Source organism: Callorhinus ursinus, unplaced genomic scaffold (genome assembly GCF_003265705.2).
Source record: "Callorhinus ursinus isolate GAN/ISIS: 27379988/994484 unplaced genomic scaffold, GSC_fseal_2.0 scaffold6, whole genome shotgun sequence".
NCBI classification, from domain to species: Eukaryota; Metazoa; Chordata; class Mammalia; order Carnivora; family Otariidae; genus Callorhinus; species Callorhinus ursinus.
The window spans coordinates 40,336,357-40,350,112 of record NW_027397068.1 but is presented as its reverse complement, the minus strand read 5'-3'; the positions used below and the strand labels follow the sequence as shown (position 1 = coordinate 40,350,112).

The window sequence follows — 13,756 nt, the reverse complement described above, 5'->3', positions numbered from 1 at the left end:
TGTGTGTGTGTGTGTGTGTGTGTGTGTGTGTGTGTGTGTGTGTGTTTGGGGTATGTGAACTTTAATTAGGCCTGTCATACTAATAACTAACTTAGCTTCTCTACCTCTCTGGTTGAGGATGGCCCTTCAACAGCAATATCGTGTTCTGGTAACCATATTCCATTTTCAAACTTAAAAGGCCAAAACCATTACACATATTTTTATTTTTTTTTTCTTTCTTACCATTTTCCCATCTTATAATAGTTTGTATGTACATGTGTACTTTTTTGCTATTATTTGTAGTGTCTCATATGAGAAATGCAATGACCTCTGGGAACAGGTGAGGTGTCCCTGGCCAAACAAAGATATACTTATTTCATAGGGATCAAACCAGGAACATTTGTAACTTTGCCAGGTAACAAATAATGTCCTGAGGCAGAGGACCAAGAGCTTTCTTCTGGGACTTGCATGAATAGTGTGGATGTGTAGAAGCTGTTAGCCTCTTGCCTCCTTGGCAGCAAGAATAAATTTCTACACACATACTAAAGTCTCCCTTGACATCTAAAATGGGGCACAAGGCACAGGTAGGTATCTTGGTAATGACGTGGAACTGAAATTTTCTTTAACCTTCATGAAAGTTTTTTAAATAAAAAGACTTCTTTAAAAATTTACTGACAGTATGATTATATTTATTTCCAGAAGACTAAACTCCGGAAGCTACATGAACTGTATGTAAGCAATGGGGAGACAAACCCAAGTTCTCCTTCATCGGTTTGACAGCTCCCCTTTGTCCTTAATTCAACTTTTTCCACTGAAGAATGGTTACCTTTTATACAAATACTCACCTTACAGATCTCATCTTCAATTGATAATAAACTGCTTTTTAGATATGAGAAATGGAAGGACTTATAGAATACTATAGTGAAGCACAAGCTTCCAAAGTGGTTTGCTAATGGATGACAGGAGGAAAACTATCTTATTTCTGAGTGTTTCTTGATAAATTTTTAAGTTTATTGAGGGAAGGGATTATATTTGTTCACATTTTATTCCCAATAATGAGCACTACGAGTGACTCTACATGTCCACCAAATACATAAATGTTCAACTTGCACATACACATCAGGAGAGAAAAAGATGACGCTGTTCACTTTCAGAAAGCCTAAAAAAAATGTACTTAGCCTTCAACAAAAATTGAAAGATCTTAGTCAACATGTAAGAAAAAAGAGCACTTATAACTAGTTAAAAGTGAGACTGTTCCAGAGGCAAGGATTGATTAAGAAGAGAGGGCTGCTAATTCGAAGAGAATTTGTGTGTTACCTTCCTTTATGGAGAGGGCCTCCAGTTTGAGGGGCAACTCTGAGGGCCCACCTGTCCCGGCTGAGCCCTGGATGTCTGGCACAGCATTCCGGCGGCCGGTCCTGGCCGAAGATGCAAAATTATTGACCACAGACTCCACATCAGTCATTTCTGATGGATCTGTCCTCATAACAACATCTGCAAATAGAACGTGCACATGAAGAAGAGGATGAGCCTATTTTGAGGTAAATGTTCACGGTGGCAGTGAAAGGTATGGCCAGATCAGAACCACAACAGGCTTGAGAATGGAATCACTGATCCCACCTTGCATCTCTGTCTACTGTTAGAGTCCTGAAGCTTCCATTTGCACATTCGCAGCATAGAGCAGGAAGTGCTCAGTGTGAGCCAGCTTGCTATAAATAACCCCTGAGCCGAATAAGCCACTTGGATGCTTTAGGGTGCAGTAATCTCTTGCCTTTTGTTCTATTTTTCTGTGGATGGATCAGACAAACCAGGGCTTGGAAGGAAATGAAAACTGACTTGTTCGGCCACTCCTGTAGAGACCCTGCCTGCCAGGATTTGTTTGTGGTGCTTGTTCAGGCTGAAATAAATCACTATAATTTGTAGGGCCCACATGAAACACACTCAGCTCTTACTCCTTAGAAATTCAACTTTATCTCAGAGGCGTTTTGCCCCAGTGACAGCTGTGTATTGCGTTCTGCTCGGGTCTCAGACCTAATTTTCAACAGCCTCATGTTCGTGTTTAGGAGAGTAGAACCTGTATTGCCTCTTCTTGCCTTTAAGTGGACCTGGTAATTCCTAGCGCTTTTCAAAGCATTCTTTATCATCCTAGTAATTGTCTCTATGAAAGAATTCTCAGGAAATCACTTACTGTACAGGGAGGCAGGGAGGCAGCCGATACTGTTTGTTCTAAAACTAACCCTCTTTCATATGATGTTTTCTAATGAACCTTCCCTAAGAAGTCAAAGCTGAGTAGGATCTCAAAAGCTGCGGTGGCAGCAAACATTTATTGAGAACCTATTAAGTCCTAGGCTTTCAGCTGGGCAACTGAGAGTACAAAGGAATAACAGACTCTCCGTTTTTAGGGGACTTTTACTCTCAAAGGGGAAAAAGAAGGTATACATGTGAGGACAGATACCACAGAATGTGCTCAGTACCAACCAAGGGATGGAGACAATCAACTGTGGTACTTGAGGGCAGAAATATGTGAGTCTTGACCTACCCAAAGCAAACCAAGGTTTTCACTGTTGTTGGAAGGGGGCGCTTTCCAATCGGTTAACTTCAATTCAGGAAATGCTAAAAATAAAGTGAAATAGTCACAAAACACAGTGCGTTTCGTATTTGAAACACAACTCTTTTGGTTCAGCAGACCCAAGAAATGGCACGCTGAGCTTAGCATGGGCCTCAGGAGTCCGGGAGTAGGCAAGGCTCCTTCCCCAAATTGGCTCATCTTTGCAGGAATCGTGGAAAATTTGAGAACAAGGCTAGATTTTCAGACACAGCTTTGGAATCAATTAGACTTCTCACTGTTTGGTATTTGCCAACTGTCTGGCATTGACGGACAGCACAGAGTAATCTAAAGGGCACCGGACTGTTAGACAAAAAGAACTTCACCACATTACAGGCGTGTAGGTGATACTGGCTAATCCATTTAATTTCTCTGAGTCACAGTTCCTCCCTGTGTAAGGGGTATAAAAACATTAGCCTGGCTGATTCACAGTGTTCTTGGGAAGAACTAATGAGAGAGAGGATATAGAAACTCCTCATAACTCTAAAACCATGTTTGTTTATTGGCATCTTTGTTCACATCTCACAAAGTTTTATCTACTCCACTGCCCCTCTATATATCCCTTTAATCCTACCAAGAAATAGCTTCCTACTGGGAGAGGAAGTTTCCTAAGAGGGAAACCAGATTTATTCAATACAACATGACCATTTTCATACCTATTATCTCATTTTAAACCTCCCAATAATCTTATGAGGTAGTAAGGAATAACCCCCACTACATGGATATGGAAACCAGGGCTCAGGGGGTTTAAATGATTTATTTAATCACACAGCTGCTAACAGGGCAGACAAGCAAGCAAATCCAGTTTCAGTTCACTCTTAAGGCATGATGATATGGATTACCAAACAATTATCTTCCCAAATCGCTATACATGAGTGATATGTATAGACAGACAGACAATAGCTACTTTCAATTCTGCCCTTCATTACTTTTTAAATAGGAAAATTACATATATACGTATGTATGCATGTATGTGTGTCTGTGAGGGAGAAAGAGAGGGAGAGGTTCCCTATCATTTCACAGGTGTTCTTTACTGGCTTAAATGTTTGGTTATCTTGTGAGCCTCCTCCTTGCGCCCCCAGCCCCATGATACATGAATGATAATTAGAGATCTCTTCTCTATAGCCTGTGAGATGTGACTGACACCAAGTTTGGAAAAAAGACCCCATTTGCAGGCTTCTACTCTGTCCTCAGCCAGTTAACAGCACATCAGAAGCCATGGGCATGATCAAGTGTTTATTTCTGTGGAGCATCTTCCTATGTCACACAAATAAGTTAACTATACTAAGATTGGAGGACCAGTTCTATGAATACCTTGATTATTCCTGGCCTGATAGTCCAAAATCTTAAAATTGAAGATAACAATACATATAAAAATATTAAGATATGCTATTTAGAATATTTAAATGCTATATATTTTATGTTAAAGGTGTGAGCAAACTTCTTTAGTAAGATGGTCTATGTTAAAAGAAATATTGAATTAGAATTTGTATATAATTGAAAGGGAACTTCCCAAAGGTGGCCTATAGAGTAGGCCGTCAACATGGAAGAAGAAATTCTGGTCTCCAAGTTTATTTCAAGGCTTCTTTGCTGTTGGCTGCTATTTTGGAAGTTTCTGCTTTTGCCTTTACATCATTATTTCAGACATAGGCTTTCTAAATGAATCCTTTTTTGCTGATTAGTGTTAGAAAACAAGATCATCACAAAACTCTCAAAAAGTTTGTCAAAGTTATACTCGTTAACTACCATTTTAAGATCAGAAACAGAACTGGATGTGCAGGGTGGCCAAGCCTCAACAGGCTGCTTTACTCGGGAGCTTTACTTGGTCATTTCCAAGCTCTCTCTCTTCCCAGGACCATCTTCCTTTGAGAGCCTGCCACCGACACCAGTGCTGAGTGACCAGGATGCCAAGCTCCTCCACAAAACAGCAGTTCACCCAGACTGGCCCTCAGGGCTGTGGCGAGAGGGAGTTTTCTACTGTGAAAAGTCATGTCATCTTCCTGACAGAAGGTGTCGGTGACTTAGAGCTCACTGGTGGGTAGGTACACTGGAACCCATGGGGTGATTCTCAAATGGGCTCTTTTCATTCTCTGGCAAGGAAATTTATTGCAGCATTGGAAATAATCTGAAAGTCTGTGAGGGAAGAACGGTCGAATAAACTATATAATATTATATTATGGAACATTATACAGCTACTATAAAGAATGTGTTAAATCCAGTTAGATCTACCTATGGAAATGTGTCCATGACACATTGTAAAATAAAGCAAATTTTAAAAGTAATACTTACAGTGTGGGGGAGGGGAAGTAATGAATATAATATGATCTCAACTTTGTAAAAAGAATAAAAAACGCTAGCTGAAAATATAAGAGAGAACAAGGAGAATATTAACCATTTGGTGGTACTTCCTTATGTATGTTAACTTGTAATAATGAGCCTGTATTATCATTGTAATCTAAAAGTACTGAAAGACATTCATCTGGCAAAACTAAGAATACACAGATATTCTAGCAGAGTCTCTAAGAGTCACACTTTGACAATTTAGCCAAAAATAGCGTATCTTTAAGTGTAAGCTTCTCCCTGTCCCAAAGGGTCATCTTACATGCCTGTCGTTATTGTCTTCTGCAACACTGATTGCATATGTCTGATTTTTTTTTCTTTAGAGGGATGATTATATACGTAGTAAAAGAACAAAATGGAGCAACCAAGTCTAGCTAAGAGTCTCCTTTAAAATAGTGTTGGGAGGCCATAAGGGAGGAGGAATTTATGCACATCCTCAACGGAGAAACTATGAACTTTTTGAACTTTTAAGCCAGCCGCAAGCCCTCAGCCTGGACTTAACTTCCTCCTCACCATGGCAACTGGATCACCCACGGTCTTCGTTTCTAAAGGAGCCAATTCGGTTTAACAAGCTTCAATCCTTCCTTTGCATACACAACCAATTCCAGTTAACCCAACTTCAATCCCTCTTTCTCACACAGAGGACCTAAATGAAAACTACACTCCTAACCTTCCACCTTTATAACTCTGCCTGCCCACCGCCCCCCCCCCCCCCGGCCTTTGTCTTCCTTGGAACACAATTTGGGTGTCTACCTGAATCTGTGTTTCCCGAACTGCAATTCTAATTGCCCAAATAAATGTCTATCCGCTTTGATTTTCAGTGAATCCTTTCTTGGTCAACATTATAGAGAGGAGAGAACTGCTCTCTTCAAATGCTTTGTGACATTTAAAAAATATATAAATCCACAGAAAGAGGAGGAAATAGTACTAATAAATAAATACAGAAGAGAGATTAACATCCAAGTTCTTTTAATTTTCTGGGCTTAAAAAAGCTAATTAGGTTTGTTTGCTAACCAAGGCAGCTGACTCACTAGCAACTCTTCCTCTTCTTCTTCTACAGAATTAGGCGGGGAATCTGGATGAGTTCTGCTTTGTCAACTGCGGGTGATTACAGGAGCTGAAACCATTTGGACATTTGGAGATTTCAGAGATGTCCTCGCAAGCCCCCAGCAAGATGATGTAATTTTCATCTCTTTTGAAAACACACCATTTTCAGGGTGCCTTAACCAAAGCCCGTCCCCCAGTCCCATATACACACATGCCGGCATTTGCATCTATGCAATATCGAAAAGGCAACAGCAGCACAACTGAAGAGGACAAAGATGTTCAAGCTAAATGGAGACCTGGAGGAAGACATATATATATATATGTAATATATATGTACTTATATATACATATGTATGTACACATGTGTATTTATATATATTTATGTATATAAAATCACTAGTCAGCTCCCAGTGGGCTCAAAAAAGCCTGCTAAGAAAGGAGTGTGTTAGTACGTTGTAAGTATAATCAGAAACAAAAGTTTTTGCAACTTCTTTCTCTCCCAGCGGAGATGGCCCACCCTCTTAGCTCACACTCATTCTTTTCTCAAGTTTCCTTACTTGAAGCCAAGACGGCAAGAAGGTGGTTAACTTCTCTCTAATCTCTGGATCCACATCACTCACTTCATCTCCCACTGTGAAACTCATTCTGCATGTAAGACTTGAAATACACTTCTTACCTGCTAAATTAGTTCTTTGGGGGTATGAGTCAAGCTATCTGAAAAAAAAAAAACACTTAAAGTAACAAGGAAGAACATGTATTTTGGAAAATTAGTGCTTTTCCTGGTCAAAAGAAAGAGAGGATGAGACAGAGTGAGACATGGACTGGTCTCAGTTGATAAACAAAGTCCTCATCTGTCTCTCTCCTGCTTTCAGCACCTTGATACCTTATGCTAGATTTCTTCAGTTCTCTGCCTACAGCTCGTATTTTGCAAAATTTTCTGTTCTGGAGTGCAAAAACTTCTTCCAAACAAGGTGAGAGAACTATAATAATTGCCTCTTAATGTGGGCCAACAAAAACAGATGATTATTTATTCATCCAGTCAACATTTATCAAGCGCCTACTAAATTATTAAGTGCCCGGCCCTGTGCTAGGCCCACAAGCTACAGAGGAATCCACAGTCTGGTGACATCAAACACATTTTGATCTTTTCAGTAGCTTTCTTGTCCTCAAACCCTGTTCTTTGGAAATAAAGTGTCCACCTCTAAAAATGGGAATCCTAACACAGCTATTCACCTAAGTACCAAGACCATTTTAGGCTAAACAGAGTTTACATGAAATGTATACCTATATAAAAACTTTTTTTTTTTAACTTAGAGACCTTCCTTTTTTTTTGGTAATTCCTCCACATATGGAATTTCTGTGCCTCAAGTACAAGCCAAAGGAAATTCTACCTCTTGTCTATTGACACACATATTATTTTTCATGCTTAAATTCTTGCCTGATAATGATTTAAACAGACTCTTCAACATATATTGGTAGGCACATGAAAGCTATTTTTCCCACCAGAATTTTTGACAACTTAAACCTATAAAATTCTAAATATAAAGTCCAATTGATTTTCCTATAATCTTCCAGATAAAGTAGTGAGCAAATCTGAATAGCTTTGTGGCATAATAACATTCTTATACTAAGATAGGGTCACTTAGAATAACAATACGGACTGATGTGGATAAAGATAAGAACATCAACTTCACTAAGCATGCAATCTCCTTGAATGTAGGGGTCACATTTAACTGGTCATCCTACTTTTTCTTTTCCTGCTAGAAACTCTTGCCCAAAACACGCCCTCCATAAAGGATTGTGGGGAGTTAGTTTGCCACAGGCCAACCCCTACCCCTTGCAGCTTCCCAAAATAGTAAGTGATACAGACCCAGACACTTCCGTGATGCATTAACGTGATACAGCCAGTTTGTGTCAAAGTCTTTTCTAAGTTCAGACAGTATTCCTTCTGCCATTATCATGACTCCCCCTGCTCCTCTCCAAAACAGATTTCCCTAATTATTAGTACGTTATCTCGAGTAGCCCATACGTGTGTGTGGGCATTATGCATGATGGGTGGTATCCAGCACACACAGTGATATTTTCAGTTCTCCTTTAGATGAACGTAATTCTAAATGGTTTTAAGTTGTTGCAGAGTATCCCTCTTATTTTACATCTGACATAGATTTGGCCTTTTACTTCCCACCTTTTTATTTCTATCTTTCCGAGTGATCAGAATTTGAGAGCACTTAGCCTGAATTAGAAGGAACCATTTTCATTCCCCCCGCCCCCCGCGCTTTACCTCAAACCCTACCTGTACGCCTTCATTCTCACGTATTCCTCACATTTTCCTTTCTATTCAAGGGACTCAAGTATCATTGTTTTCTTATTTCATTAAGGTACCGGAGCCTACTTAAGGAAGTATTTGGATTCAATTCAAAAAGTATTTATTTAACACCGACTGTGTGTAAAGCACTGTGCTATTTACCACAATAAGTAAAGACTTCCCCTGCCTCAACTGGAGACCTGGAAAGGCTGCACGACAGGCAGCTCCCCGACATGCACAGAGGAAGGAGTGGTTAGTTCCAAAAGAGAAGATGGGGCAGAGCTGCAGAGGGGGGTCCCGGAGAAAGAGTGAGCAAATTCCAGAGAGAGACTGCTCTCAGATCATTCACTTCTCATCTTTGCCTTTTCCAACCGTTTTCGGACACAAAATAACTTTTTAATTCGAACACAAAATAACCTCTCAAAATAACTTTTGAAATCTTAGATTTCAAAAAAGGCACAAAGACTCTCCAAGCTCACAAAAGCCCAAGAACTGAATTTGCACTACTGGGAAAATGAAATAATTTTGAGGATCCCATGGTTTGCTTGCACCACTTCCATGCCTGAGTGAACACAACCTGTCTGTGCAGAGGGTGTCCGTGCAAGTCCTAAGAAGTCATTTCCTTTTTTTAATGAGATGGTGGTTTTAAAATGTCAAGTGACTTTCGATGACATCAGTAGGAAGGAGAAAAAGGGAAGCTAATCTGACCAACATGGTCATGGTAAAAATGCCTTTGTATCCCTCTACCTAGTACATGGGCTGGCACATAGTTGCCTAATAAATTCAATAAATAAATATTGAATTAATAGCTGCTATCTATAAATTATGGGCAGGCAAACATAGCTAGTGAAGGTGCTTTTAATTATTAATATTCTCAATAAAGACTGAAAGTTCAGTTAATCAAATATTAAAATGAATTTTATGACATCACCAATAAAGTAGGGCAGGATGTAGGCTAGTGGCAAATACAATGCCTTGCAGGTGTGGGTAACATCAATTGTCATATGCAGAGCAGAAGTTAATGCAAAAACTCTTATGGAATCACCCTCACCCAAGGCATATGAATAGTTACATTCTTCAGACATCGGGTCTCTGGAAGGGATTCATAAACATTAAACTGTGAACAGACTGCCCTACCTAAAGTCAGTTAACACACAATTCTATCAGCTTTCCCTTGTGCAAATATGAAGTCCTCTAACACTTTAAATAGCCCAGATCCTATAGTTTTAACTCATTTAACTAATTCTCTTTTATCATTTTCATTCTCAACAAGGGGAAAAAAATAGAGCCTTTAGCCTCTGGGCTTATTTTCTTTGCCTGAGATTATTATTGAGAGTGATACATCTATGACAAAAAATAGTCCCATAATTATTATTCCATTGTAAAGGTAATCTAAAGTAATAGCTTAAGCTTGGATACTTTAAACTGCCTGCTTTTATTTCAGAAAATTTTTATAACTTATATATGCTCATCTGTCTTCAAAAGGAAAAATGTAGTGATACAAAACAAAAGAAATATTTTTACTAACGTACACAAATTTATATATATAAATGTGTACCGTATTCATCAAAGCCATTACTTTAGGAACTACATTTGTATTCCACCTCTCAAAATATTTTTGTGATTTCATCAGTGCAACCCACTTTATACTCCTATATAATATAATGGAAGAATAATGCTACATTTAAAATACAACGTTATATTTTATAGTGAATTGTTTTTAATTAAAAACTATCCCAATTGATCACCCATTTCTTTGTACTGAAATGACTTCAGGTTTTCTTCAAAGCTTCCTTAAGTAATTTAGATTTCCATACATTCAGAAGAATTCTATTTCAATATTTCAGAGCAGAGCTTTGAGCAAAGACAGCATTACTGAACTACCTTAATACATCCTTGGAATGACTGCCCTTAAATTAGTCCTCATATTTATTAAGCAGCCCAAATGGAACAGTGGAAAGTTTGGTCACCTAAAAGTGAGCATGTCGCAGAATCTTGCATCGCCTTCTAATAAAATTGCAACTTTCTTTCCTTTTTTTTTTAAATTTTATTTATTTATCTGACAGAGAGAGACACAGTGAGAGAGGGTACACAAGCAGGGGGAGTGAGAGAGGGAGAAGCAGGCTTTCCGCTGAGCAGGGAGCCCAACGTGGGGCTCGATCCCAGGACCCTGGTATCATGACCTGAGCTGAAGGCAGACGCTTAACAACTGAGCCACAAAGGTGCCCCTAAACTTGCAACTTTCAACAAGACATTTAACTTCTCTGTTAATTAAGTTTCTACATTTATCAAAAGTAGAATTAATATTACCTATTTTACTACCTTGGAACCCAACAAACGAATGGATATAAACGTGCTTGGTTAACGACCACACAAATGAAATTTGTTTAGAAATCAATCATATTAATTTATAGGCACTATAATAGATTATCATTATAAACACTGATTATCCTGTTAAAGAAGGCTTTTCCTTTGGCTCTAGAGACAGCCTCTGACATTGTAAGTTACAAAGACAAGAAAAGATTAACACAGAGATATTTCCGGAAATTTGGTGTTTCGGAGGAAAACAGCATAAAAAATTTACATTCTGCCCCCCGAAACCCCTCCAAGTTGGCTACTGTTCTGCAACATCTCTTCCAGATAAGCCACCTGTCACAGAAGACCACATCTTACACCATTCATCATGGTTTCTCCCTAAGGGTAAACCGTTTGTATACTTTCAGTAATGAACCATGTTTGGGTGTTTCATTACTAGCTAAAATGGGATTGGAATTCTCTATTTCTTCATGAAACCTGAAAAACAATTCTTAATCTGAGTAATAGCATAACAACATTATATGGTGAGGAAAGAAGGATCACAAAATTAGCAAGAGAATTCTGCCTTTTCAATAAGCCTCCTCACCCCCTTTAAAACAATGTCTTCTCCCGGTTACTCCTAACCTCCCTTAACTTGCTCTATTTTCCCTTAGCACTTAGTAGCTATAACACATATTATAACTTACTATGATTGCACTGCTGTTTACTATCTCCCTCTACTACAGTGTAAGCTCCACAAAGGCATAGGTTTTTGTAGGCACAGGTTTTTATAGGTTTTTCACTGATGTATCCATAGCACTAAGTCATGCCTGGCACTCACTCAGTAAGTACTCTGATAGAGTTTGTTTACTGAATGAAACAATTAACCTTCCACATTTCCCTTTCAAAATGAATTCTTTTCTTTTTGCATATGAAAATAATACATGCTCATTGTTGGGAAAAAAATGACAATTCTTCTGGAAGAAAAAAAAGGAAATTTCCTTTTACCCATTATCCAGTGATAGTACTATTATAATTCTGGCGCATATCCTACCAGAATCTTTTCAGTGTTCACAAACACAGATGCACACAAACATCTTACATGTCTGTATTTTGAAGTTAAATTATATTTAATATCATTTTGTCATATCTTTTATAAATCATGTGATCATATCTTATAAAATATAATCGTTTTCAGGCTGACACAATTCTGACTTTTTAATGAAAGTTTGAAAAAAGGAAATTTTCTAGCAAGTCAACATTTCAGGGCTCATACCAACTATGTAAAATAGAGCCAAAAGCTCAAACATGAAAAACATGACTGAGGACTGAAATCATTCACAAACCTTTCCTTAATTAAATTGAATAAAGTTGATTTATAGGTAAGATGCTTTTTAAAATGTACACAACTTTAAAAGTTCCAGTAATGTCTTTTTCTCCTATTTCATCAAAGTAAAAACAAAAATTCTTTAGGATGTCTTTTAGTCTCTTTTTGAATAGATTTAATTTTCATCTTTTTTTCTTCCAAATGAGAAAAATGAGGAAATGATTGAGCCTTTTCATGCTCTGATTTGTTTCCTAAGTTCTCTTCAGTATTTTATTTTTCTTTGCAGAAGAAGAAATCATTTTAGTGTTTCATCAAGCAAAAAATTCAATCAAAATCACAGTAGCAAAAATTTTAAAGTTGTTTTGAGGATTTTCTGGATCATATAGGCAAAAAAAAAAAAAATTCCCAACCAAATAGCAAGTAACTTCAGAAAGAAAAGTCCTACCATTGAAAGATTTTTGTTCTTCAAATTATGTATATTGATGTTTGCCTACAATTAGGTTAATAGAAATGAAATTATTTATATGGATGCATCTAACTTTTTAAAAAAGCCTTTCGTAAAAATAATACAGTCTGTTACTATGTTTCTTTAATATTATATAAGTTCATTAGAAAAAAATGAATCTTCATGAAAAATGGTATCTAAAATATATTCAACAGGCATAATAAAAAAGTTCAAAGCCAGTATATATAATAATTTTCGAAACAGATGCTCAGAAAAGCATGATAAGGGAAATATCCAAAATTTTAACAGTAGTTCTTAACCAACTGAGCCACCCAGGCGCCCTAACAGTAGTTCTTCATGAGTGGTGTTATTATACATGATTTCTATTCTCAGAACTTTGTGCTTTCTAAATTTTCTATGATGAAGATTTTTATTATGTGAAAAAAGGTATAAACATGGGTTGAACACACACCATTTTAAATCACTTTAGTGAAATTCAGTGCATGTGATTCTGTACTGTGGGGCAGTCATTACTATCTTCATTTTAAAGGTGAGAAAACTGAGGATCATAAAAATGAAATGATTTGGCTAAGCAACAGAGCTAGCGAATGGCAGAGGCAAGCCCAGAAACCATTTCATCTGACACCTCATACATTGCTCCTTCTATTACATCTCACCAAATATTTGTTGAACAGAGATTCAGCCTTCATTCAGCCAACTGTTATTGAGCATCCTTCATTCAGGACAAGATTCTAGAGAAATAAGACTAAACACTGTAATTACCAGAGTGGGGACACACACAAAAAAGCATAATGCATGGTCTTTACTCTGAAAAAGTATGTGACCTAATTGTACAGACGAAATACATGCACATTAAAGGGAATGTAAAAACAGAAGTCAACATATGATATATCCATCTAAGTGGTATAAATGAAAAATGCTATACAAGTATAAAAGGGAAATGGCTATTGAATTTTGGGGTGATTAAAAGAGACTTCATAGAAGCTATAGAACACACATTGGGCCCTAATATTTGGGAGGGATTCATACAGATAAAAAAGACAAGAAAAGGCTTACCAAGCCAGGGAAATAATTCAAGCTAACACATGAAGTGAGTGTAAAAGGCAACTTCCAAGTAAAGGAAAAGGAAACATCTAGCTCTCATGGAATGTTAAGCCATGTAGAGTTGGAAAAATAAGTTGGATCATAGTCGTCACTCTAACCCAAATTGCAAAGAAAATGAATGCCATTAAAAGGAGATTGTGGGGGCACCTGGTGGCTAAGTTGGTTAAGTATCCCCCACTCTTGATTTCAGCTCAGGTTGTGATCTCAGGGTCGTGAGTTCAAGCCCGGTGTTAGGCTCCACACTCAGCAGAGAGTCTGCTTCTCTCTCTCTCTCTCTCTCTCTCTCTC

General features: G+C 37.8%; 1 protein-coding gene across 10 annotated transcripts in view; it reads right to left on the bottom strand.

Annotated features, from left to right (window-relative positions):
• The window catches only part of PKIB (cAMP-dependent protein kinase inhibitor beta), a 142,017-nt gene that overhangs the window by 4,558 nt on the left and 123,703 nt on the right, over positions 1 to 13,756 (bottom strand). For 8 of the 10 annotated variants that reach the window (XM_073893858.1, XM_025865104.2, XM_073893856.1 and 5 more), the window contains one exon: positions 1,297 to 1,473. The exons of 1 other annotated variant lie outside the window; for it this stretch is intronic. In XM_073893858.1, the coding sequence (XP_073749959.1) occupies positions 1,297 to 1,473 (177 nt within the window). Of the gene's footprint in view, positions 1 to 1,296; positions 1,474 to 6,647; positions 6,686 to 13,756 lie in introns of all 10 variants that reach the window. One more of the 10 variants, XM_073893861.1, reaches the window with a different exon arrangement.